The sequence below is a fragment of the Ursus maritimus genome, unplaced genomic scaffold, assembly GCF_017311325.1.
Source record: "Ursus maritimus isolate PB19 unplaced genomic scaffold, ASM1731132v1 scaffold_1, whole genome shotgun sequence".
Classification (NCBI taxonomy): domain Eukaryota; kingdom Metazoa; phylum Chordata; class Mammalia; order Carnivora; family Ursidae; genus Ursus; species Ursus maritimus.
The window spans coordinates 33921390-33947172 of NW_024423343.1; the positions used below are offsets into that span (position 1 = coordinate 33921390).

The 25783-nt window shown below is 42.8% G+C and overlaps 1 protein-coding gene across 1 annotated transcript in view; it reads right to left on the reverse strand.

The window, feature by feature from the left end:
• The window catches only part of LOC103659946 (aldehyde oxidase 2), a 77975-nt gene extending 59944 nt beyond the window's left edge, over positions 1-18031 (reverse strand). Inside the window, exons 1-8 of the mRNA XM_040636568.1 lie at positions 17978-18031; positions 12787-12896; positions 10975-11083; positions 9458-9584; positions 8126-8187; positions 4755-4844; positions 2233-2313; positions 288-432 (exon numbers count right to left, since the gene is read on the reverse strand). Of these exons, the coding sequence (XP_040492502.1) occupies positions 288-432; positions 2233-2313; positions 4755-4844; positions 8126-8187; positions 9458-9584; positions 10975-11083; positions 12787-12896; positions 17978-18031 (778 nt within the window). The remainder of the gene's footprint in view (positions 1-287; positions 433-2232; positions 2314-4754; positions 4845-8125; positions 8188-9457; positions 9585-10974; positions 11084-12786; positions 12897-17977) is intronic.
• Positions 18032-25783: the final 7752 nt, after the last annotated feature.

Genomic DNA, 25783 nt, shown 5'->3' on the forward strand with positions numbered 1-25783 from the left:
TATATCTAAAATTATAGAAATAATTAGATCATTATATCATATGATATATATCACATATATTCCTGACCCAAATAGCATATTGTGTACTTTATATTATATATCATATGATATAATGATCTAATTATTTCTATAGTAATTTTTATAATGCACTACTATATTATAATCTTTTTATTCTAAGGGTTGAGGCTTTATCCCTAAAAAGTAGTGTTTTAGACGGAGAGCAAAGTAGGGGACGGGAGGTTGGGCTTGGCTCTGATGGTGGCGGGAGAAACGCTGTAATCACTCACCCAGTGAGGTGTTGCCCGAGATGAGAGGGGCTTCAGGATGTTTGGCTTTCAGCTCCAGGAGATCCTTGAGGGTGCCAGGGGAGATCCAAGTAACCCTCTCTCCACGAAAAATCAGGGTTTGTTTTTCTGGCTTCTCTGCCATTCTCTAAGTGCAAAGGACAAGTATGTATGCACGTGGGCACACCTGCCTCAGGATCCCAGAGGAAGGTACGTTCCTCCAGAGAGTTTGCAGGAGTCCTGGGGTCCACTTGACCGAAAAGATACTCACTATACCCACTGACTAATGCCTGTATTTCCATAATTAGATATTTACTTCTTTAACTGAAGACTTGTTAAAATAGGTAGCTCTTTGCAGGCAAGTGACAAAATAGGCTGGCACCTGTCAATGACACTTCAGTATAGATTAATTGAACACAATTCAGTAACATGGCCTTAAAAATCATAATTATACTAATACTCCTAAATTAACCTCATCAGCCTGGACTTTTCCTCTGAAATCCAAACTCTAGATCTGAATGAGACTTGATGTCTCCTCTGAGATGTCTAATAGGCATCGCAGATTTAACATATCCCAAACTGAGCTCCTCATATCCCATCTTTTCTGAAGCCCCCCAAAAGGATCCCCCACCAAAAAAAATACCCTGCTCTTCCTGAGGTCTTCCCTTTCTCTGTCAATGGCCACTCCCCCTTCCAGCTGCCCAAAGTCCCAGAGTCAGCCTGGGACCTCTCTCCCTCTCCTACACCCCACATCACATCCAGCAGCAATTCTTGTTGGCTCTCCTTCAGAATATATCCAGAATCTACTCTCCTCAGCTACATGTTGGCAGCCTGGTCCAGCACCATCATCTCTCGGGATATCACTAGCACCCTGACATGGCTTGCTGTTCCTTCCTGTGCCCCTTGGCAGGCTATTCCCATCCCAACAGCCAGAACGATCCCAGATCCCTTTACAACATTAATAGGAAACTTCCCCTCCCCTGTCCAACCTCCCTAATCATTTCTCATTTCTCGTGGGGTAAAAGTCAGCAGCCTAAGTCCTTGTGGTCTGTTTCCCAGTGGCTTTCTGACCTTGTTCATTGTGCTCCAGCCAGGCTGCACCCTGCTCTGCCCCTTGATCAGCACAAGCATTCTCCTACCCTTGGCCCCTTTGCACCTGCTGTGTGCACTGTCTAGACTGCTTTTCCCCTACTGTTGAGGCTGCTCCCTCACTTCTGGTAGGACTTTTTTCAAATGTTACTTTCTTAGAGAAATCTTCTCTGGCCAGTATTCTAGTCCCCTTCTCAGTTTTATTTTTTTCTTTCTTAGCACTTCTCACTGGCTAACACACTGTATCTCTTATCTATTATCTTGCTTATTACCTGTCTTTCCTAGCAGATGACAACTCTTTGAGGGTGGGTTTTTATGTTAGTTTTTACTCCTTGCTGTATATTTAGTACCTAGAACAGTGCCTGGCATGTTGCTGGATAATTGATATTTGTCGAATGAGTGAATAAACACATCAGAACCCCTTCAGAAATAGGTATTTTATAGAATGGGACCACTGGATGCCAGAGAGGAGAGAGAGATGCTGATAGAGGGAAGGGTAGGGCATGGGGAGGGCCCTGGAAGTGCTCCTTGCGGTCAATATACTAGTGTGGTTAGAAGACCAAGTGAGAAGCTGAGCAAAGTGGGATGGCTAGGACAGTGAACAGAGACATGCTGCAGATGACAACGATGGGAGTAATGACGAAGCCATTCAACAACGAGCCGCAGCCGAGGCTTCAGGGAGTGTGTCCACAGCATCAGCCAGGGAGGGCTTGCTGAGCTGGGTGGGGACAGGCTTCTTGATGTGATCAAATATTTCCACAGTTTGACAACTTCACAGGAAGGAAAGGGTGGTTTTATAAAACTGAGTTTATAACCAGTGACATTTAAACAAACACATAAAGCACCCAACTTATCTTACCAGGAGTTCTGGGGGAAATATAAGCTCCTGGGTAGGGTCCAAGGGCTGGAACTCGTCTTCCGCAAATAACTCTGTGCAAATCTTTACAAAGGGCAGAAGATGGCCTTGTCAGCCCAGTTGAAGCAGAAACAGCATTGTAATTCTTTACATTAATTAGGCAAAATGAACACAGTCATAATTCTCCTACTCTGTTAATATGAGAATAATAGGAAATAGTTCAAAACAAATCAAAGTTTTAAATAAGAATTTTGTTGTAAGAGAAATACTGATTTGCCCCTAATATACTAAGGAAAAGGGTACTCTCCGAAATAGTTTGAAGAGTCCCCTGCGCAACACCAAGGCAGTATATGAGAAACTATCAGAGGGGACTCATCTCCACTGTGCCCTAGTCACTGTCCTCTCACCGGTCAAGTCAGGATTCAAAATGCTAAAGGCTCTGAGAAGTCCTGAAGTTAAAAATGACTGTAGACATACATGACTATGCATAAACCACCCTCACTAAGTTTAACACCAAACATTTATGGAGTTTTACACTCTAAGTGCTTTTACATCATTATTTAATGTAATAATTAATAATTTGTTTGGTCCTCACGAAAATTATATAAAGAATGTAAACTATCAGCTCCATTTTTACCAACTAGGAAACTAAAGCACAGTGGAAAGTTACCCAAACTCTAATCTTGTCTGAAAGAGATCTGTTTTAGCTTTGGAAACACTTATTCCCAGAAAGGATTCCTGAAGAGGTACAGCAAACCGGGAGAACCACAGGAAGCAGAGCTAGAGGTCTGTGTAGCGGGGAAGAGCATGGGTGGACATCAGGGGCAGATCTGGGTTCACTCTCAGCTCTGCCACAACTTGGCTTCCTGACGCTCCCAAAGGAAAGGTACTTAACCTCTCTAAAGGTAAATGGAAATAGTGCATATTTTGAAGGGTAATTTGTGAAATGGATTGACATTTGTCCAACACTCCCCCTCTTTTTCTATTTCTCTGGGGTCTTCCCAGGTTCCAGAAGGAAAACCTGCAACTGTTCCTTGTAAAGATTCTTAGTAAGACCCCAGATTGAGGAATTACAGGCCAACATCTGAATGATCAGTTTTTGCATTAGCTAGAATTGACCTGGGGGCAATAATGTGGTGTGTCTCTAAAACCTAGGAAAAAGATAGTGTGTGAGAATGAAAATGTAAAAAAACAATACGAATCAGATCTGAGGATTGAAAGTTCCCCCAAAAAGGTGTTAGGCCAGGAATTAAAAATAGAAGATCTTAACGCAGCTTTAAGAGAAGGAGAGTCATGGGGCGGATACCTGCCATCCAGCTGGTCTACCCTGGTGGAAGAGAGGGGTCTTCCATGGTATTACCCTTAAGGTTATCTAATTGCTCTGCATCCATGTTCACCAAGCAACCTCATTATAATGGGGCTTCCTATGTGTGTTTTCCTACAGGGAAAGGACATGCAGCTTGGTGACCATTAGATCCACTTTATAATTGTGCTTCTGTGAATGAACATAAGGGCACATTCCAGTTTAAATATCATGTTCTTTCAAGTTTGGTTAAAGTGAATCAGGTGGTTCCCAGAGCCCAAATATTGCCCAGATGGACTTACTGAGGCCACCAAATCGAGGATCGGACTTGAGAATGTATTGACGCCCCTGAGGCAAACTGATACTCTGTGAAATGCTCGTGGGGGGTGCAGCCTGCCTTCTGTGGCAATAACCCTCTGTTTCACTGCCATCTTCTTCAGACCGAAATGAGGTGATGGTGGGAGGCCAAGAATGGGAACGAGGTAGGTGTGCGGGATAGAAATAGTATGGAACATTACATCAAAAACTAAGGATATACTGTTGGTGACTAACATAACATAATAAAAAACTATTATAAAAAAAAGAGTTACAGCAGGGGGATGACTGGCTTGGTGTCATCTAAGGGCAGCTCTGTTCTTTCAGATTTCCTCGTCTATAGGGAGCAGACTCTATTTTATCCTTATTCCAACTTCTCTAAGTAATTGTTTTAAGAACTTGGCAGTGGGTCCTTTTTGGAAACTAGTATCTCTCAGAGAGCAAAGCCAGAGACTACAATGTTTCCGGCTAGACTTCCCAGCTGTGGTGATCATGTCCTCACCATGTGACTTTGGACAGGCTTCCTTCCTGAGGTTGCGGTGCCCTCTCTCTGCAAAGGAGGGGACATGGTGATAGAGGACAGCTCTGCCTGAGTGGGGCAGGGCACAAAACCCCTTTCCCACCCAAGGATGGGACTCATCATAGTTGGGGCAGGTCTTTTCCTCTTGTCTGAGTGGGTTTATGTTTTCTTGTTTCATCCTTCCAGAGACTGAAGGGGAAAATCAGAGCCTGGCTTTGAATCACTGTGTTACCAGGTTCCAAATGAAAAGTGCTTTATTCGTGCATGTGCTTTAGGGATTTGAAAGTAATGCGGAGTGTGACCATCAACACTTAGAAGCAAAGTTTTAACACTGGGCCAGCATTAAGCAGTACTCTCAGGGAGAGGACGAAACAAACAGGGACTCACGTCACTTTCCCTGAGGAGTGAAGAAGAATCATTTCCTCCGGGATCCAAGCAGCATTTTCCTGTTCCTTTCTGTTGACAGCCATTTGACTCCTAGGACAGTGAAATGCCTTCAGAGGAAGAACTTTGGAATAGGTTAATGGGTGTGTGCCTCGGAAGGCTTGGTAACTTAAATGGGACTCCAGACTTTTTAAAGTCATTTTTGGTGGTTTCTGTTGGAACAGGGATAATTACAAGATCTTTCTTCTTTTGCTTTATTTCAAAAATAGAATGATTGGGGCACATGCATGGCTCAGTTGGTTAAGCATCTGCCTTTGGCTCAGGTCATGATCCTGGGATCCTGGGATCGAGTTCTGCATCAGGCTCCCTGCTCAGTGGAGAGTCTGCTTCTCCCTCTGTGTGTGTGCACTCTCTCTCTCTCCCTCAAATAAATAAATAAATAAATAAATAAATAAATAAATAAATATTTTTAAAAAATGATAATATAGACTATATGAAATATATAATATGGTGTATAATATATACAAAAATATGTAGTACAATAATCTATATAATAATAAAGAATATAAAGAAGCATAAAAGAAACTGTCATTACCCAATTCCACTGATAATATTTTTATGTATTACATATTTGTACTATATTTATAGTACAATATACTTTTTATTTTTCCTTTCTATTCATTTATTTGCCTATTATTTGCTCATTTATGTGTTTATTCATTTATATTGTGAATCTTTTCCTGTATCATTAAAATGACTTTATTTTTTTTAATTTAAATTCAATTAGCCAACATATAGTACATCTAAAATGTCTTTAAAATATAATTTTGCTGACCATATAATAGTCCATCTTCTGGCTATTCTATAATATATTCATAAGATTTGCTATTGTTATACATAGGTTTTTTTCCTACACTGTATAACTATAAATAACATAATGAACATTGCTGTTCATTACATAGATAGCTTTGTGCACGTCTCTAAATTTTTTCATAGGTGAATTCCTAGTGGTAGAATTAATTGATATGATACCTTTCAGGACAATGATGATTTATTCATTCTCTAACATATATAAGATTTAGCAACACTGAATGTTATCATTTATATAAGGAACTTTTTTTTTTTTTTAAAGATTTTATTTACTTATTTGACAGAGAGAGAGACAGCCAGTGAGAGAGGGAATACAAGCAGGGGGAGTGGGAGAGGAAGAAGCAGCCTCCCAGCAAAGGAGCCCGATGCAGGGCTCGATCCCTGGACTCTAGGATCATGCCCCGAGCCGAAGGCAGACGCTTAACAACTGAGCCACCCAGGCGCCCCATACAAGGACTTTTAAGACAAAAGAAAAGAAAAGAAAAAAATAAAGAAATATGGAGAAAAAAATCTATTCTGGAACCAGGTGTTCTAAACATTTGGGATCTGCATGGGACTGACTGGGAAGGAATGGACGATTGATGAATTTTACAGCAGGTTTCCATTTATTGGTTCTTTCATTTCCCATTTCTTTCAAATTTACCTCTTCTGTCTTCTTCCTTAAATAATTTCTCCTTAGTATCTAGTAAAATACTTTCTTTCAGATACCCCAGTTCTCTGCCCAAATGCCTCAGGCTTCCATCTTCCTAACTCTGTCCAAAAAGCAAAACCATCTGGGCCCAGTGACCGGAGCTTCCTCTCTTACTCAGAGCTCTGAGAGTGTCCATGATGGGCCATGAGTCAACTACAACAGAAACAGCCCGTCTTCTCTTGGGCTAGTAGATGTGAGCCTCAGGTATTCCCACTGGGGCCCAACTTCTTTCACCCATTAAAGTCCCTGGGGCTAGCTGGCTACAGGTGGGTCTCAGACCACATTTTTGCCTTTATCCCCAGAGTCTGTGCCTGGAAAGGTGGATAACATCCATATTCCAGGGAGAGAGAGGTTTCCTTTAACTTCCTTTATTCATATTTGACAAGTGCTTCACTTACATTGGCAATTTAATGGGTTTACAAGCTATTCATTTTGTTTCTCAGCTTAACAGCTTTGGTTCCCCTGTGTGGCAGTGGAAGTCTGGGACATGCACCTACTGGGGACCTGCCTGGCTCTGGGGAGAGGGATACACCTGCGGTCCACTTCCAGGCCTACCCCTGCCATTTGTGGAGCTAGGGCAAGAGTATAAATGGACGCTTCGGTCTTGGTCTTCTGCACCCCTCTTCCCACCCTGGCTCTGTTCTGAACTGAGGGGCCTCAAACACCTGTGTGAACATCCTGGCCTGAATGTATCAGCTCCATCCACTTTTTCCAGAAACAGCCAGTTGTTGGCTCCCCTTTAACCTAGAGGTACACACACTGGCTGTTATGATCTGCTCTAGGAAGATGGGCTCAGGAAGAGGTTGGTGTCAGGCCTGGGAATGGGGTCAAGACCATATCTGGAGCATGGTCTAGAAAAGGGTGAAGCATCCAGTAAGCAAGTCACCTTGGCTCCATGGTCTCCTGAGAATGGCTGGAGGAGGACCAGCAAGGGACCCTTCCAAATGTGGAGTTCCCCTTGCTAGGGTATAAGGCCAGTACTGCCCACATCCACACTGCCTCAACAGCATTGTCAGTAAACAGTAGCAACTAAGTGCCAGCCGGAACTTTGCTACATGCTTTGCCCATGATTTCTCATTTGATCTTCACAGCAGCCTGTGAAGCACCCCATTTTATTTTTTTATTTTATTTTATTTTTATTTTTTGAAGATTTTATTTATTTATTTGTCAGAGAGAGAGAGAGAGAGTGCAAGCAGGGGGAGCAGCAGGCAGAGGGAGAAGCAGGCTCCCTGCTGAGCAAGGAGCCCAATGTGGGGCTCCATCCCAGGACCCTGGGATCATGACCTGAGTCGAAGGCAGACACTTAACTGACTGAGCCACCCAGGCATCCATCACCCCATTTTGTGAAGGAAACTCCCTGTGCTCTTGTACTTGGGGTTGAATTTTGGATTCCACTCTGCATATTTCGTTTCGTTACCTGCTGACACTTTACCAGCCAGTCTGAATTCTTGGAACTAACCTTGCCTCCCCAGAGCAAATTCCACACCTTTACTTGTCTCCTTGGATTTGCTGGAGTCCTCCCACCTGTGCTGTCCTGAAGCCTTGCTTAACTAGCCATGGAGGATATCTGGATGCCTGGTGAGATCACGGGACTGCCCTCTGTGGTGGGATGTGGAACATCAGAGGTGGCATAGCTTTCACCCCGTCCTCATCAAGTAGCTAAAATTCTCATGAGTCAGTTAGAACCGACTCACTTACAGTCTCACTTATAGTCTGTTTAGATGATCTAAACAGTTCAACCCCTACATTCCCAGCCTTGACCAGCTGTCACTGTCATTCTTGCTCTGTAGGGTGTCCCCAGTCACCTACTCACCACACAGAAGGTCCTTCCGCTTGCGAGAATTGGCCGATACCCCGTGCAGCGGCATAGATTACCTATCAGAGAAGAAACGTGCTTATCAGTAGGCTTTATTTTTACTAGTTTCTTTCGAAAGTTAAAACAGACCTAGGTTGTTTTTTTTTTTTTTTGAGAATGTTTAAATAGCTGCCAGACTGTTCAATGCTTTTTTCCTGTTCTTAGAATATGAACCTTCCCACCATGTCAGTTCCAGTTTTATTCTCTGTCCTAAAGAAGATGGTCATCTATCTAGTGAGCTCACTTGCACTCATCTATTAGTTTATTCATTCACTCAACATGTATCTATGTAAGATACAGGGGATCCTAAAACAAGAAAATACAGGCCAGTTCTAAGGCACTATATGGTTTTCTGTAATGGGGCCAAGAGCGTAAAGGAAGCAACTGCCAGCAACTCGCAGATTACGAGAGTGTGTCTGTGCTCACCTTCAGGTCTCAATTTAAGAATTTGTATATTTAACAGGTAACTTGTTTAGACACTGTTGACACCTGAAAATGGTGTTTATTGATCCTGCAAAAGGGATATGAGTAGGTACTTCTCTGTAGTAACTTAAACCCATTGCAAAATTTAAAGCATCCTTTCAAATATGTGAAGGGCTCTGTTGTGGGTGGAACTACGTTCTCCAGAAAAGATATGTTGAGGTTCAAACACCTGGAACCTATGAATGAGACCTTATTTGGAACAGGACTTCTGCAGATATACTCAAGCTAAATTGAGGTCATACTGGATTAGAGTCCATCCTAACCCTTATAAGGACTAGTGTCCTTATAAGAAGAGGAAAATTCGGACACAGGCACACGGGGGAGAAGCCCATGAGAAGAGAGGGGCAGAGACTGGAGTGACGCATCTATAACTCAGGCAATGCCAGGACAGCTAACAGCCACCAGACGCAAAGAAGCGGCAAGGAAGAATCCTCCTCTAGAGCCTTCAGAGGGAGCACGACCCTGCTGACACCTTGGTTTCAGACTTGTAGCCTCCAGAACCGTGAAAGAATAAGTTCCTGTTGTTTTAACTGACCTAGTTGGTGGCACTCTGTTATGACAGCTCCAGTGAAGGCAGCCAAATAAGTCACTGGAGAGAGAACTGAGGTGTCAAGATGGGTATGTGACCTCTCCAGCAAGTGCTCTGCCGTTCTTACCTGCTCCTGGGTGAGCCGTAGCTACTTTAGAAACAACCAGAAGGGCCCCTGAGTGGGGCTGGGATGACCTTGTGAGTGGGGTGGAGCAGCCTGAAGCATGATTCCCGCCTGGCCTCAGGCAGGTGGTGGTTTCTTTCCATGTCAGCCCTACCTCCCAGGGCTTCCAGGAGTTGCTCCTCCGAGGGCTGCGGGTGGTTCCTAAGGAGCGTGTACATGGACATCACCATCCCAGGGGTGCAGAACCCACACTGGGTGCCGTGGCTCTTGGCAATCCTCTCCTAGAAGGACACATGAATGAACGATCACAGGCCTTTCTGCTGTCACCACCCCTCCCGAAAGTCCACATCTGGCACCTCCCTTATCATGGTGGAACCCAGTCCCTGAGCAGAGCACCCCTCCCCTGGCTCAGAGATGGCCAGCATCCCTTTTCCTATGCTGCTCTGGAGGAGGTGACTCAGAAGCCATATTCTATCATTACAATCATCTCTCAAGCTCAGATGCTCAGGTCCTTCTAACTGGGAATTAACAGTGTGTAGCTTCTATTCCCAGAGTAAGAATTCTCCGGAAATCAGTAATTATAAGGAAAGTCTGTGTAAGTTTCAAAAACAATTTTCTTGAACACCTCCACATCTTGTCCAGCTTAATTCTGACCATGGGGCCACCTCATTTTGATTAATTTGGAGACTATTTACTGTTGACCTCACTTTACTTTTTTCTTTAAATTCTTCTGTGTTGGCTCAAAAGAGTTCTACTTTCAAAGATCCAAGATTTTGGTCTGTGTCCTAGATCCTTGCTATTTAAAGTGAAGTCCATGGACCAGTGGTGTTGGTTCCACCTGGGAGCTTGCAGAAAGTGCAAAACCTCAGACCTCTGCTCCAAACCTCCTGACTCAGAATCTGTATTTTTAACAAGCTCCCAGATGATTCTTAGCACATTAAAGTTTGGGAAGCCCTGTTCTAGATTTCAGAGTGTTATCTTGCGTGATCTTCCCAGACATTCTAGTAAATTCTGCTGGGTCCTTGGCCTTTGCTGACCTTCCTGGAATTGATTCTCATGTTGTGAAACCCAGAGACCCTCTGGGCTCCTCCTGCTGGAAGAACCCACAGTACTGGTGGGTTTGGACCTATGATTCTCCAGTTCTCTATCTCCCTTCTCTGTGACAATGACAGAGGAGCCGGTGTGTTTTCTGCTAACGCATGTCACAGTTCTCTTAAAATCAGCCTCTGTGTTCCAGCTTCAAGTTAAGATTTGGAGAAATGATTGTGCTTGTGCTCTGGTATAGACAGCCTCAGTTCTAATTTTACTCCCAAGACCTCCTATGCCACAGGGAATAATCCTGAGTTTTATCTTGTGCGTCTCTGACATTTTATTCTATGAATAATATCTTGTGTACAATATTTATTCCAGCCTATAGTCACATAGACATCAATCAATGTTTTGATAATCATGCTTATCATTTGAGTAGAAAAGTAAGAAAAAAGATGATCATCTAATAAAATGTGGATTTCCAACTTTCTTTAAATCACTTAGGTATTATTACCTTGATCAATATGCATCCAAAGCTTCTACTTACCTGATTACAACCTAGAAGCTCCAGGCAGCACAGTCAACACAGTGTTGGTTAAAAAGAAAAAGTTAAGAAGTGAGAAAATTACAATGTGCTCTTACCTGCACAGGGTGAAGCCTGGTGTTGATACTTCCAACACCTTCCACAGTGGTGACAGCAGCCCCATACAGAGAGCAGATGGGCACCAGGCATGCAGTAATGGAGAAGTGTCTTCATATGAGCAACACAAAGAAAATCAAGGAGAGTAACACTGTCCTGCCTCCTGGGGAATCTGGGAACCAAGAAGGGCAGCAGAAACCTCCCCCAAGCCTATCATTCAGCCTGGGGGATGGGGAACTGGAGAGGTGACAGGGAAGGAGAATTTAGAGTCCTCTCTGCTGACTCTGTACTATCTCAAAGAATTGAGGATCCCTAGGGAGAACCTGGGCATTCTGAACCTCAGAAAAACTTTCTAAGCCCATACAGACCCACCTAGGTCTGAACTCAATGGGAATACACTCATGTCACCAGGAGTATGATTGGACCTCAACTAGTATTTATTAGGATATTGACCCCATAACAGGTAAAAGGCACACTTAAGTCTTTTATGTCTGCATTTGAGATTTTTTTTGCTTGTTAATTTTAAACTCTCTGGGTAAGGTTCATTGAACAGTGGAATGACATGTGTTCTGAGGCCATTTCTTGATTTCTTGGGCCAGTGGATTTGGGAGCAGCCCAAGTCCTGGAATCTGACCCTTAATTATAGGATGCAACCACGGCCCAGGTCCCTGCTCTGCAGGGTTGGTTCAAACCAGCAGCAGAAAAAGCATTATTTTCAGAACCAGAAAATGTGCGTTGAAGTCCTTGTTCTAGAACCTTGTGTGACCTTGAACAAGTCACTTCATCTCTTTAAGCCTCAGTATCCTCATCTGTAAAATGAATGGTTTGCCTAAATTGGGGGTTTCTTACCATGGGATACATAGACATGTCAGGTTTGGCCAGCAAACCCTGAGGTGGCAAATGAAACGATTATTCCAGACACCTTAGTAGGAGAAAGGAAAGGGCATGGGGACCAGAGGATCTAGGGGCGAAAGGTCCCAAGCCAGATTCTGCCTCTACCTTTATTGTGAATGTTATCAACACAACAAAAGAATAAGAAAAACAAGAAGGAGGGGGCGCATGGGTGGCTCAGTCATTAAGTGTCTGCCTTGGGCTCAGGGCGTGATCCGGTGTTCTGGGATCAAGCCCCACATCAGGCTCCTCTGCTAGGAGCCTGCTTCTTCCTCTCCCACTCCCCCTGCTTGTGTTCCCTCTCTTGCTGGCTGTCTCTGTCAAATAAATAAATAAAAATCCTTAAAAAAAAAAGAAAGAAAGAAAGAAAAAAAAGAAAAACAAGAAGGAATGTGAAGCTTTAATAATCAGGGCAATGGCATAGGGAGTATCGTGTGATGAGAACAAGCTGTGCTCGTGAGGAGTGTGCAGACAGGGAGTGCGTGACCACCAAAGAGAAATGTTTCTCCTAAATCAGCATTTACTCCCTGGATGAGTGCATTGAGCCACAACGAGGATCTGGCTGTTTTCAGCCCAGAAACCTTAAAGGGGACCCAGTTTTCTGGATACTCCTTCTTTGCTTTTCAACTAGTCTCAGCCAGGGAGGCATGTGTTTATTAAATCTTATCTAGCCAGGCATTATGAATTCCCACATGGATGGGCCTTAGGAGCTCTGCAATCTCCCTGAAACTATGTGCAAAATATAATTAGTTTATGTACGTTCTGAGGAGAGAGCTCATAGCTTTTATCAGATTCTCAGAGCGGATGAAGATCTAGGGAGGGTTAGAATCACAAGATCTTAGAGACATTTAGGTCTCAGATGGGAATACAAGCATGGCAAAGAAACAAAGAGCCCGCTGGCCTCCAGCTTCTGGGTAGGCTACCTTATCTTCGCGGACAGCGGGTCACGCTTAGACACCATCACCGTGCACGCGCCGCAGCCTCCTCTTCCACAGGCGTACTTGGTTCCTGTGAGGCGTACTAGAGGGGCTGGTCAAGGAAAGGGTGCACGGCACACATGTTACCCCCCTATAGCTGCCTCCCTAGGGTGTCGCTAGTGAGGGAGGGCTTCTTTGGGGGTGGGGGTGGGGGTGAGGGGTAGGTCTGAGAAATCATTTGCCTGCCAGGTCTCAGTAAAGGCCACTCTAGATCCTATTGGTTGTGTGATACTGAACATAATAACTTTTCCCTGTCTGTTTTCTCACTTGCAAAAAGGGAAAAGTAATACCGACTTTATCTTCACAGGCTTATCATGAGCATCTTATAGGATGATGGCTATGAAAACCCTTTGAAAAGCCCTATTTCATTATAGGTATTCTGGGTTCCAATCATGTAATTGGGAGAGAAAATCTTATTTTAGCAGTTCAGTGTATTCTAGTTTTGTCCAATTGTATTGCATTTGTTTTGTTTTTTAATTATTTTATTTTTTCTTTTTAATTTTTAAAATTTAAATTCAATTAATTAACATATATTATTAGTTTCAGAGGTAGAGGTCACTGATTCATCAGTCTTATATGATACCCATTGCTCATTATTACGTCATGAGTCTTCCTTAATGTCCATCACCCAGTTACCCCAGCCCCTCACTCCCCTCCCCTCCAGCAACCCTCGGTTTGTTTCCTATGATTAAGAGTCAATGGAAAAAACATCCAGTGGAAAAAGACAGTCTCTTCAATAAATGGTGCTAGGAAAATTGGTCAGCTACATGCAAAAGAATGAAACTTGACCACTCTCACACACCATACACAAAAATAAACTCCAAATGGATGAAAGACCTCGATGTGAGACAGGAATCCATCAAAATCCTAGAGGAGAACATAGGCTGCAACCTCTTTGACATCGGCCACAGCAACTTGTTTCGTGACACATCTCCAAAGGCAAGAGAAACAAAAGATAAAATGAACGTGTGGAACTTCATCAAGATAAAAAGCTTCTGCACAGCCAAGGAAACAGTCAATAAAACTAAGAGGCAGCCCACGGAATGGGAAAAGATATTTGCAAATGACACTACAGATAAAAGATTAGTATCCAAGATCTACAAAGAACTTCTCAAACTCAATACATGGGAAACAAATAATCAAATAAAAAAATGGGCAGAAGATATGAACAGACACTTTTCCAATGAAGACATACAAATGGCTAACAGACATATGAAAAAATGTTCAAAATCATTAGCCACCAGGGAAATTCAAATCAAAACCACATTGAGATACCACCTTACACCAGTTAGAATGGCAAAAATTGACAAGGCAGGAAACAACAAATGTTGGAGCGGATGTGGAGAAAGGGGATCCCTCTTACACTGTTGGTGGGAATGTAGGTCGGTACAGCCACTTTGGAAAACAGTGTGGAGGTCCCTTAAACAGTTAAAAATTGAGCTACCCTATGATACAGCCATTGCACCACTGGGTATTTACCCCAAAGATACAGACGTAGTGAAGAGAAGGGCCATATGCACCCCAATGTTCATAGCAGCATTGTCCACAATAGCTAAATTGTGGAAGGAGCTGAGATGCCCTTCAACAGATGACTGGATTAAGAAGATGTGGTCTATATATACAATGGAATATTACTCGGCCATCAAAAAGAATGATTTCACAACATTTGCAGCAACATGGACGGGACTGGAGGAGATAATGCTAAGCGAAATAAGTCAAGCAGAGAAAGACAATTATCATATGGTTTCACTCATTTATGGAACATAAGAAGTAGGAAGATCTGTTGGAGAAGAAAGGGAAGAAGAAAGGGGGGGCAAATAGAAGGGGCAATGAACCATTAGAGACTATGGACTCTGGGAAGCAAACTGAGGGCTTCAGAGGGGAGGGGACTGGGGGAATGGAATAGGCCGGTGATGGGCCTATTAAGGAGGGCACATATTGCATGGTGCACTGGGTGTTATACGCAAGTAATGAATCATGGAACTTTACATCAAAACCTAGGGATGTACTGTATGGTGACTAACATAATAAAAAATTATTATAAAAAAAGAGTGTATGGTTTGAAAACAAGTGAGTGAGCCTTTGGCAAAAACTCCCATCCTTACTTTCAGATCTCACCTAAAGTGTCCTTCAGCTCTCACTTGGTCAAAGTTCAAGTCAAATCCAGGCTCAGACTTCACTCCCTCTCTTTAGTCCTCCTTCTTCCTAATTGTGGTCCATTTCCACCCAGTTTAGTTTGTGAGATTGGATGTAATTCATTAGACTGGTTCAGAAGATTTCAGAATCACGGATTTTTTTTTTTTAAGCCATAGGGCTTGTTCATTTAAATTAAGTTTTAACATCAGATGCTTATCAGAGAGGTATGTAAATGAGTAGAATGGGCTGCGTGTAACTGGAGAGCTTGTGCCTCATTCTAGATAGGGCGCTAGGGACAGTCCCTCTGCTCAGCAAAACAGCTGTCACGCAGCAATGACTATTTTCTCATTTCTCATGAGAAGCTGAAAAATCTTGATTTTCTAAAATACAAGATTTCCTAATTTACAAATATTGATAACTAAACATCATGTGGACTTTTAAACAAAACTTGTCCATGCGTCGACTCCATCAATTTATAATTTCTGCTATTTCTTTGTTTACTTTTTGGCTTCTCAGAGAGATACATTAGACCTACCACTTAAAATGTTTGCCATTATGAAGATCTAAATTTCAGAATATAAAATGGTTGGGAAAACCTCTCATAAGAGAACGGATGTAGGGAAAGGCAATCTTTTCCGATGACACATGCTCTTCCCGAATCTGGAGAATCTGGTTTCCCGCCAGGACAGGGTACATGCAACGCAAACCTCTATTATATAACTACCCTCTTGGGGATTTGGAGAGCCCTTCAAGGAATAATTAGTGCTGAAGTAAAGAGCTTAGCTTTTATTTCATTGCTATTAAATCCAGATATAAGAAGCTCTGGGGAAATTTCATCCTCTCCAAATAGCCCAATTAACTTAATATCCTTAAAACCACTGCCCAAAGTGAAGAGACAGCAAGGGCCAATGGAGCTGACTGGAGATGGGGAGGTTAGATTAGTTTTCATAATCATAGCAGGCTGAAGTTTTAAGGCAAACATAGACACTGCCCAGACTTTGATCAAAAGGATCCAGTTCTTTCGTAGGAAGCTCAGCAGAGTGACTTCTGGGTCCACATTCCTCTCTATCACCTGTGTTGGAAACAGAAAAGAGATTATTATGGGGATCGAATGGGTGACCCAGGGTAATGTCTGCTGTCCTGCTTGATTTAGGGACTCAGGTATAATACTTTCATTTGCCCAACTATTTTTTGCTCTGAAGGCAAACAAGTTTCCCATACATGTACAGAGCTGAAGACTTGCCAAGTAAGTGTGACAACAATGCTTTTATATGTGATTGGAGTGGGGAGTCCCCACTGGGTAAGCCCCCATGGGAGTTACATTCTTCATGTTTGCTCCACTACCTATGTGTGTGGAATATTCCAACTCAGTCTTTTGTACTCTTGGGATATTTGAAATTGGGGAGAGACTTGGATGCTGTGTGTGTGTGTGTGTGTGTGTGTGTGTGTGTGTGTGTGTGTGTGTGTACAATGAAGGATCCTGGAGGGAAGACGTCTAGATAGGAAGAGTTTCTAATCTGGCACCTCTGAGACACCTCCAGTTGGGAACACATGTGATTACATCACGGACCTCAAGAGTTGGTGGCAAAAATGGGAGGTGGGGAGAGTTGGTGTCATCTTGAAGGGGTCCCTGAGTGTGCTAGTCCCCGCATGGCAGAGTGGCTAATGTTGAGATTTGTTGTCCCAGCCCACGGACCCAGGGTGTCCCTCTCCTTGAAAAGTGGGGGATTATCACTCAGAAGCCTGGAGGGATCTTCTTTGGTGCTTCTTTCCCACTTGCTTATTTTGGGATATTTCCTTTGACTTTATCTTAGAGTGTCCTGTAAACACCTCCAGCCATTCTGTGGCATCAGAGGAAAGGAAGACACAGTGGGCTATTCATGTTAGGGTCTTCCTTTCTCCCTAGAAGAAAAACATGAATTTGTGTAGGCCCCCCAAAAAGTTTTGGGCTCATGATTCAGAAGGGATTAGGAACAGAAAATAGACAAAGGAGGCTCCAAAGCCTAGGCCAGTGAAACAAGTGAATTAGGGTTCAGCTCATGAATGAAGGTTTGGAAAAATGTATGGTGGCTGCTGGCTGTGGAGACTGGTTACAGGAGAGAGAGTTACATGGGACATGATGAAAACTCTATATACTATCTCCTTTCTTGGGGTGGTAGGGTGGACATGGCCAAATCCCAGTTAGGCTTGTGGGATTGTAGTGTGAAGGGCCTTGGAGGAGGTGGCAAGACTGAAGTGAAGCCACATGCTTTGGGAACTACAGAATGGTTCCCCTGAGAGATAGAGGCTCATGAGCAGAGCAGACCTGCCTGGCACAGGGCACTGAGGGTCAACCAGCAGCCTGTGTGGATGGATGGTGAGCTATGACAGGGGGATGCTAGAGGAGAGCGACAATGTGTGCCCATTCTTCTTGTCATATAGGTTCCCCTAAAACGTAGTTGCAACCTGGGAAAGAGGGGATTGAAAATTGACTGCAATTACATTTCAACTAATTCTGATTAATGAAGCCTCAACAGAAAAATTAAGTTGATAAATACAAAAATAAAGAAAGTTCTATTTCTTGTCCTCCTGAGCTTGAGGATCAAGATATGTTACTAGATACAGTGCTTCCAGGATATCAGGCCCAGTGCTAAGTGCTTTATAAGGACTTTGCAGATTCCTAATCGAAAGAAGCATCTCACTTTTAATCATTTTAGGAAGTAGATTCTAGACACGGGTACTCTGAGGCTCAGGGAGGTGAAGTAACTTGCATAAAGTTATACAGTAAATGGCAGAGCTGGAATGGAACCAGACTGCCTGATGCCAAAGCAAGTGTGATTAACCCCAATGCTTACCACCTCCCCATATTCTCAGAAGCTAAGCCTTGGCTGAGTGGACAAGAGGCCAAATTGGTATGGGTTCCTAGTCCCTGGCTTTTTGTCCCTGACTGGACAAGAACTGCCCTCAAGCTAGTAGTTTCCTGCTGTTTCTGCAAGCCACAGTAGTATCATCCAACACTTACCTTTCTCCCATTCACAAAGAAAACCAAGTCATCCGATTTCGGTGGGCAAGGCATTGCACCTGTAAATAAATTTTGCCTTACAACTCTAGGTGTGGATGTTCTTTGGCACCAGTCAGAGAAATGAATATCTAGTGCCAAGCAGCTGAAATCCCTCCCGGTGCAGAAGTAGGCAGCTTAGAGTTCCAGAGAGCAGGGCAAGGGGTGGAGACTTCCCTGCTTTGTGGCCTTTTAAGTCTAGGGCACCTGTGTGGCCCAGCCTCTTCCTCTGCTTCCCACCAATCCTAGCTTCAAAGCTTGCTCCACGCACCACCCACTCTTCTTGTTTTCTTGTGAGTTGGAGGGCTTTAGTGTGAAAACCATAAACAACCACCTAAACTTAAACCCACTCTGCACACTGTCTCAGTCCCAGGAATATATTCTGGACAGATTTCATTCTTCTCAAAGAGAGCTAGAAGTAGGCTTTCTGAGACCTCCTACTTTTCCCAACTTTTTTCTTACTCTAGCTGCAGAAGCTTCCGTATAAGAAATCATATGGTTAAGTGCACTCTGTGCCCTAAAGTGGAGGTGTGGGGTGCCACAATCACCCAGCCCCTCTCTACCCTCCCTACTTCCTCCCCATTGCTCCACTGGGAAAGAATGATATAGTCAAGGCAATCACTTTGCAGGTGAATAAAATGAGGCCCAGATATGTGAAATCAGTAGCTCAGGGTCACACAGAAAGTTAAGTGGCAAAGCAGGAACCCAAACCAAGATCTCTTGGCTTAAAACATCTTAAGTGTATAGATAGATTCCTTAATAAAAAGAAAAATACAATGTTTGATCTTTCTGAACCTCTCCAGTTAGATATGAGGAGATAAAATCAAGCAGTTCTTGTTCTTTCAGCTAAAGTAATGCCTAGGACTTGGCCTCACGTATGAGTAAAGCAGGTAGCTGCTCAACTGGACTGGTTTCAAGAGAGGAAGCAAGACCTCTGCTCCCTAACACTTCCTTCACAAGTGCATGCAGCCTTGGCACACCACTTTTAGTCAACCCTTTGTCTTAAGCTGACCTCACCTTGTGACAGGGCCTCAGGCCAGAGATGGCAAAGACCTAGCATCTTCCCGACTTGGCTGAGGATGATCCTCTTTCCCACTTGGTCCACATGTGGCTTCAGAATCCTGAAGAGCTAGTCCAGAAACACTCCTAATCAGATGGAGTTAGTAGCTTCCAACTTTCTTTACAATTCTAATGCTGAGGTTCCAGGCACCTTCCTATACTTGTGGAGACAAGTGTTTACACACGTGTTTGGGTGTGTATGCAGGTGTTTCAGATGTGTTAAAAAGTTGCTGAATAAACCCACAACAGGGTCCTGAGAGGAGATGCTGGATATCATGCTGTGAATCAGGTATGACCTTTAGGTCAGTGTTTTTGATCATGTCACTCCTGCTAAAAATACCCTCAATAGCTCTCCGAGGCCTGGGACATAAAGTCTTAACTCCTTAGCCCAGGGTGCAAAGCCCTCCATAGTTTCAGGCCTTAGACTCTTTTGCTTTTAAAAAAAAATCTCATGTTGGGGCGCCTGGGTGGCACAGCGGTTAAGCGTCTGCCTTCGGCTCAGGGCGTGATCCCGGCGTTATGGGATCGAGCCCCACATCAGGCTCCTCTGCTATGAGCCTGCTTCTTCCTCTCCCACTCCCCCTGCTTGTGTTCCCTCTCTCGCTGGCTGTCTCTATCTCTGTCAAATAAATAAATAAAATCTTTAAAAAAAAAATCTCATGCTCCAGCCAAATTACTCTCCTCACTGACATTCTTCTGCTTAAATATGACATTGCTCTACTCAAAACCTTCCAATGGCCTCCCAGAGCACTTAGCAAAACCCCATATGATTTCTAAGGAGGCCCCATGGGACTAGCCCTGCCTACCTCTCCAACCGCATCTTCAACCACTTCCTCCCTTGTTTGTAATCCCTCTTATCTTGGTCTTCCCCTGCTTCTTGAACATGTGGAATTCATTCCTGTCCCAAGACTTTGGTGCATGTTATTCATCTGGCCTCAACTTCTCTTCTCTTAGACTTTGGCCTGGCTGGTGCCTTCTTGCTATGTGGGTCTGAGATCTTTCCTGATCACTCAGTCTGCAGTAGTATCTCCGGCATTCTCTTTTCTACCACACTGATTCATTTTCTCCATAGCACTTGTTGCTACCTGACATGAATACTTGTTCACCTTTCTATTGGCTTTCTCTACTAGAGTAGAACATAATCTCTATGAGGGTTTGAACATTACTTTCAACTCACCACTGTATCCTAGAATGAGTAAATTCCCACAGAATAAATGCCCAATAAGTATTTGTTAAATGGCCGAAGAAGGCTTTTCCATGTCTGCAGTCATAACAACCCTGTTCCTATCCTGCTATGATTGCCCTCCCTCCCTCTTTATTTATCATCAAAAAGCAGCATTGAACTTCCTCTCCCTTCTTTTTTTTTAAAATTTAATTTTGTTTACATTCAATTAATTAACATATAGCATATGATTAGTTTCAAAGATAGAGTTCAGTGATTCATCAATTGTATATAACAGCCAGTGCTCATTACATCACCTGCCCTCCTTAATGTCCATCACCTAGTCTTCTGCCCGTTTCTTGACTGGATTATTTGTTCTTTGGGTGTTGAGTTTGATAAATTCTTTATAGATTCTGGATACTAACCCTTTATCTGATAAAACATTTGCAAATATCTTCTCCCGTTCTGTAGGTTGTCTTTCGGTTTTGTCGACTGCTTCCTTTGCTGTGCAAAAGCTTTTTGTCTTGATGAAGTCCCAATAGTTCATTTTTGCCTTTCTTTCCCTTGCTTTGGAAACATGTCTAGCCAGAAATTGCTGTGACTGAGATCAAAGAGGTTGCTGCCTATGTTCTCTTCTAGGATTTTGATGGATTTCTGTCTCACATTTAGGCCTTTCATCCATTTTGAGTTTATTCTTGTGTATGATGTAAAAAAAATGGTCCAGTTTCATTCTTCTGCATGTGGTTGTCCAATTTTCCCAACACTATTTGTTGAAGAGACTATCTTATTTCCATTAGATATTCTTTCCTACTTTGCCAAAGATTAGTTGACCATATAGATGAGGGTCCATTTCTGGGTTCTCTGTTCTGTTCCATTGATCTATGTGTTTCTTTTTGTGCCAGTACCGTATTGTCTTGATGGTCACAGCTTTGTAATTGGGCTTGAAGTCTGAAATTGTGAAGCCACCAGCTTTAGTTATCTTTTTCAACTTTCCTTTGGCTATTTAGGGTCTTTTCTGGTTCCATACAAATTTTAGGATTTGTTCCAACTCTGTAAAAAGGTGGATGGTATTTTGATAGGGATTGCATTGAATGTATAGATTGCTCTATAGAAGCGTAGACTTTTTAACAATATTTGTTCTTCCAATCCATGAGCATGGAACATTTTTCCATTTCTTTGTGTCTTCCTCAATTTCTTTCATAAGTGTTCTACAATTTTCAGAGTACAAATCCTTTATCTCTTTGGTTAGGTTTATTCCTAGGTATCTTACGGTTTTGGGTGCAATTGTAAATGGGATTGATTCCTTAATTTCTCTTTCTTCTGTCTCATTGTTAGTGTATAGAAACGCAACTGATTTCTGTGCATTGATTTTATATCCTGCCACTTTGCTGAATTCCTGTAGGAGTTCTAGCAATTTCGGGGTGGAGTCTTTTGGGTTTTCCACAAAGAGTATCATGTCATCTGCTAAGAGTGAAAGTTTGACTTCTTTGCCTGTTCAGATGCCTTTTATTTCTTTTTGTTTTCTGATTGCTGAGGCTAGGACTTCTAGTACTATGTTGAACAGCAGTGGTGATAGTGGACATCCCTGCTGTGTTCCTGACCGTAGGCGAAATGCTCTTAGTTTTTCCCCATTGAGAATGATATTTACTGTGGGCTTTTCATAGGTGGCTTTATGATATTGAGGTATGTTCCCTCTATCCCTACACTGTGAAGTGTTTTAATCAAGAAAGGTTGTTGTACTCTGTCAAATGCTTTTTCTGCATCTATTGAGAGGATCATATGGTTCTTGTCCTTTCTTTTATTTATGTAGTGTGTCACATTGATTGATGTGTTGGTGTTGAACTGCCCTTGCAGCCCGGGAATAAATCCTGCCTGGTGGTGGTGAATAATCCTTTTAATGTACCGTTGGATCCTATCGGCTAGTATCTTGGTGAGAATTTTTGCATCCATGTTCATCAGGGCTATTTGTAATTCTCCTTTTTGATGGGATCTTTGTCTGATTTGGGGATCAAGGTAATGCTGGCCTCATAGAAAGAGTTGGAAAGTTTTCCTTCCATTTCTATTTTTTTGAAACAGCTTCAGAGGAATAGGTATTAAATCTTCTTTAAATGTTTGGTAGAATTCCCCTGGGAACCCATCTGGCCCTGGATTCTTGTTTGTTGGGAGGTTTTTGATTAAGGCTTCAATTTCCTTGCTCATTATGGGTCCATTCAGGTTTTCTATTTCTTCCTGTTTCCTTTTTGGTAGTTTATACGTCTCTAGGAATGCATCCATTTCTTCCAGATTGCTTAATTTGTTGGCATATGTGTTCTTATAATTGTTTCCAATTCTTCGGTGTTGGTTGTGATCGCTCCTCTTTCATTCATGATTTTATTAATCTGGGTTCTTTCTCTTTTCTTCTTGATCTTGATAAGTCTGGCTAGGGGTTTATCAATCTTATTAATTCTTTCAAAGAACCAGCTTCTAGTTTCGTTGATCTCTTCTACTGTTCTTTTGGTTTCTATTTCGTTGATTTCTGCTCTAATCTTTATTATTTCTCTTCTCCTGCTGGGTTTAGGCTTTATTTGCTGTTCTTTCTCCAGCTCCTTTAGGTGTAAGGTTAGGTTGTGTATTTGAGACTTTACTTGTTTCTGGAGAAAGGCTTGTACTGCTATACATGTCCCTCTTAGGACTGCCTTTGCTGCATCCCAAAGGTTTTGAGCAGTTGTGTTCTCATTTTCACTCTCTCTTCTGTCAATTCTAAAAGCATTTGCAGATCCAACCAACTGCTTCTTTACTTTTCATTTAATAAACCAGGAACTGGGAATCTAGCCTCTTATCTGCCACTAATAGTTGGTTGTCTACTGATGTTTGTATCTCATTTTCCTAATTAGGTAGCAAGCTCTTGGAAGTTAGAATAGATGGTTGTATCCTCCACAGCGCTCAGCATGGATGACAACTTGTTTACTGAGGGGATGAATATATGCCTGATTGGTTACCTAAGATACTTTTAAGTGAAGGAAGCATTAGTGATTCATTCATTCATTCACCCAGTAGGTACTGACATACCATTAAATATTTATCATTTTGGGAAGCATGGATCAGGGGAATTAGCTTTGTTTTGGGGAGGGGGATCAGGGAAGGCCTAAGGAAGAGACATCTAGTCCTGACAGATGAGTGGGAGCTGATTCTATGAGATCTAGGAATGGAGGGGAGGCAGCCTGGAGAGAGAAAAAGTGGAGACGGAGGCTTTTCCTAATGGCTGCTTCCATTTAGAAGAAAACTGACACAGGGATTGTTTTTCAGGGTCCACAGTCCATTCACCACGTGGCTCTGCCCCTAGGAGAGGGAAACTAGTGAACACCAAGAGTTCATGGTTCCCATTGACAGGAGCAAACACACTGACAATGAAAAGCTTGGATCATGGGGTTTCAAAATACTTATAGGAATAAATCCTTCAGGGTCAACATAAAATACAAGCATTTAACATAGAAGAACAGTTTTAAGGTACTAAAGTGTGATTATGGTATTAGATTTGGAAGATATAAAAGTAGTTTGAATTACGGAACCAAATACATTAATTGCTGGGAAGCTGAAATCTGACCTTGAATGGCTTTAGAGAAGTGTTTTTCAAACTTGTTTCAGCCAGGGAAACTTTTGTTTGAATGAAATCTTATAAAGTGTAAACAAATTAAACAAAAGGGTTACTGCTTAGCCCAGAGGGCTGGGGGTGAGGCCTGAAGTCCTCTGGTTTTCTCTGCTTCAGAAGGCCCCAGGGCTCTGGGGAACTCAGTGTAAACATGACTCACTGCAGAGTGAACAAAAGGTTGCCCACAGTACGAAGGTAGCATGCAGTCTCTGCCAAGGTTTTCTGACTCTCAGATCTTAGTCAAGACAAAGGAAAAAAAGCCACCACTGCTTTTTTCTTTTTTTCCTTTATGAAAAGGGAATGCTAAATTTCTTCACTTTAAAATGGATTATTCTGGTGAGAGAAACTTGACATATATTGGCCAATGAGATTTTATGTTTGTTATAAAAAAAGGTACATCAAAAAGTCCCTGTTACCCAATGGAAGAATTAATATTGGATGTGACACTTCCCTCCCCAACAATCCAAACAAACCTATTTCTGGAAAAAACCTGCAACAACTCCTGCTCACAGATGTAAATGGAAAAGTACTGGCCATGACTTCAGTGTCCCTAAGGTGTTGCCTTCTGTGGTGAGCTCTTCAAAACCCAAAGGCAGAACACAGGCAAGGGGACCAATAATAGGGCACTTTTAGGACCCTTGGGTTGGTCATTAAACACCTAGATTCAGACCCTCTAGTCTCAACCGTTTTGACTATGAGGTTCCTTCCCTTCCCTTCCCAGGTCTTATCTCCAGATCAAAGCACCTGCAGATTCTGGGTCTGGTGAGTACCTGCTTCCTGGCATCAAACTTCTGGCTGCCGCAGTGGCCGCTAGAGGGCAGGAGACTAGCAGTTGCCGGTTTCTGAGAGGAAAGAAAGGCAATGGGGACCACGTAGGTGGAGCAAAATATCCTCTTCCTCCCGGATAAAGACCACCCCATCTGAGGAAAAGGATCAAACAATAAAGTAATTCGGATGGAAAGGGAAAGGGGAGAGGAAGTCTAAGTGGATAGGGCAGGCTATTAGGGAAAGTGTAATATAAATGCTAACGAGTCCTATAATAAAGGAAATTCAGTTAATAGTCTGGAACTAAAACAGACCACAGCCCCAACAACTTAAGGGTTGGGGTTTACTAGGAGAGGGGAAAGTAAAAGCTACAAAAGTATTATTTCACTGGGACAAAGGGTGGAAATATGGAGATAGAGCAGGAGGCCGGGAGAGCAACTTTTCATGGGGGAAACATTTGGTAGCTTGTTTTCAAATAGCAGTAGAGAAATATGTGTTTGTTTCTTAAAGTAAATGGAAATGTATAACTAATGGTATAGTAGAACCTCAAAATTAAGAGAAGAAATGCAATTACTCATCCCTGAACAAACTAGCAAAAACAACAAAAAAATGGAAACCATAGTTTAAGATGCTTTATATTATGTATTTGATACATGATACTGTTAAAAAGAAAATTCAACTGAGTAAATGTAAAGATCTAATTGGCTTGATGCAACAATTCATGAATTGGGCAGCATCCCATACAGCAAAGAGAAGGGAGCTCCCTCAGGGTCTGCCTCAGGGGCAGAGAGCCTCCTTCCTCAAGGCCGTGTCCTTCCTGGGGCAGCCCTGCCCATGACACAGCCTGTCCATTTCAGCCTAAGGGGGACAAGTCATGGGAGCAGTGCTTGCTTCAAGGCTCCATGCTGAGTTCCTGAGGCCTCCAGGGTCTTGCTTGACTTCTCCCTCTGCCCGATTCTTCTTCTCCAACCTTCCTGTCTCAAGTATCAATTCCCTGAAAAACATCCTGCTCCCCATACTCTGTCTCAGCATCTGCTTCCAGAAAACTTAGCCTGTGATTCCACGTGTTCTGAGACTGTGAGGAACTTGGCCAGTTTCCACCATTGAAAGCATCAAGTGCAGAGGATTTAAAGGTTTTTTCCTCTCAAGAAACAAC